General features: G+C 39.7%; 1 protein-coding gene across 1 annotated transcript; it reads right to left on the bottom strand.

Annotated features, from left to right (window-relative positions):
* On the bottom strand, positions 1 to 951 carry LOC140525523 (olfactory receptor 6F1-like). Its single transcript, XM_072641021.1, has one exon. It carries the CDS (start codon positions 949 to 951, stop codon positions 1 to 3), a length of 951 nt encoding a protein of 316 aa, XP_072497122.1.
* Between the last annotated feature and the right edge of the window lie 663 nt (positions 952 to 1,614).

Raw genomic sequence — 1,614 nt, 5'->3', positions numbered from 1 at the left:
TTACATATTTTTGGCTAGAAGGAACTTCTTTCTGGCTAGAGATTTCTTGAGAGCTTTCTTCACATCTTTATTTCTAAGTGTGTAGATAAGTGGATTTAACAGTGGGGTAATGACACAGTAGAAGACAGATATGATTTTGCCAATGGTGAAATTATACTTAGCTGGGGGACGCACATAGGTAAATATGATGGTACCATAGTAAATGGTGACAACAGTCAGGTGAGAGGCGCAGGTAGAGAAAGCTTTCTTCTTGGCCTCCCGCGAAGGCATCTTAATGATGGTAATTATTATTTGAACATAGGAAGACATTGTGAGCAGGAACGAGCTCAAAATCACCACAGAGCTACAAGTGTAGCCCACGGCCTCCACCATGAAGGTGTCTGAGCAAGAGAGTTTGAAGATGGGATCTGAGTCACAGAAAAAATGATTGATCTTCTGAGGGCCACAGAAGTAGAGACGGGAGATGAGAATGGTGGGCAGTAGTGGGGCAATAAAACCGCCTACCCAGGAGCCAGCTGAAAACAGAAGGCAGATTTGAGGACTCATTAGGATTGCGTAGTGCAGAGGATTACAAATGGCAAGGTATCGATCATAAGCCATTACAGCCAGCAGGATACATTCAGTAGCTCCCATGGAGAAGAAGAAATAGTATTGTGCTACACATCCAGCAACAGGGATAGTGACAATCTGTGATATACAAGTAGCCAAGAGTTTGGGCACTGTGACCGTAGTGTACCAAATCTCCAAAAAGGAAAGATTTCCTAAGAAAATGTACATGGGAGTGTGCAGCATGGGCTCTATGAGGACAATGATGATGATAAGAGCATTTCCAGTGAGAGAGAGTAGGTACACAGTAAGGAACATCACAAAGAATGTGATCTTTAATTGTTGGACACCAGAAAAGCCAAGAAAAATGAACTCCATCACCATGGTTTGGTTTCTTCCATCCATATTTCATTTTGCCTGATCTAAAGAGAGACATAGGAGGGAAAAAATGAACAAGTGGAAAAACTCATGGTTTGCTCTTTGTCCAAACTGATGAAACACAAAAAGAGAAAGCTAGAGCCGTAGAGATATGGTGTAAGGAGGTAGAAGAGACATGAAAGCATATGCATGGGCTATATGTCACTAATCTAAAATGCCTAGTTGAGCTAGATAATTCGATAATGATAACAATAGTGCTTTAAGATTTACAAAGCACTTTTCATATGTTAACTGATTTGAGCTTTCCAATAACTCTTTGAAGTACCTGTTACTGTTCTCCCTATTTTGCCGATGAAGAATATGAGCCTGTGAGAGATTAAATGACTTACTCAGAGACTAAATGACTGCTAATAAATATCTGAGGATGGATTTGAATTCAGGTCTTCTTGGCTCCCAAGTCTCATGCTCTATCCATTGTACCATATAAAAACTTTTGATCTATTTTTTTTTAACTGCTCTATTTAAATGGGAGGGGGATGAAACTACTTAATTTAGTTTTCCACAAAGGGAAAGAAGTCGAATAAGGAGGGCAAATGGGAGCTGTCTGAAGAGAGCAATCTCATCTGAACATACATAGAATATACCAGGCAACATATTTTTAAATGATCAGTATAGAAAATGAAAGTAAGA

This window comes from Notamacropus eugenii, chromosome 2 (genome assembly GCF_028372415.1).
Source record: "Notamacropus eugenii isolate mMacEug1 chromosome 2, mMacEug1.pri_v2, whole genome shotgun sequence".
In the NCBI taxonomy this organism is placed as follows: Eukaryota; Metazoa; Chordata; class Mammalia; order Diprotodontia; family Macropodidae; genus Notamacropus; species Notamacropus eugenii.
Note: the sequence above shows the minus strand (reverse complement) of the source record. Positions and strands in the feature narration are given on the sequence as shown.

Excerpts from the sequence above, each read along its gene's own strand:
- LOC140525523 (XM_072641021.1), bottom strand. The coding sequence starts at position 951 with ATGGATGGAAGAAACCAAACCATGGTGATGGAGTTCATTTTTCTTGGC.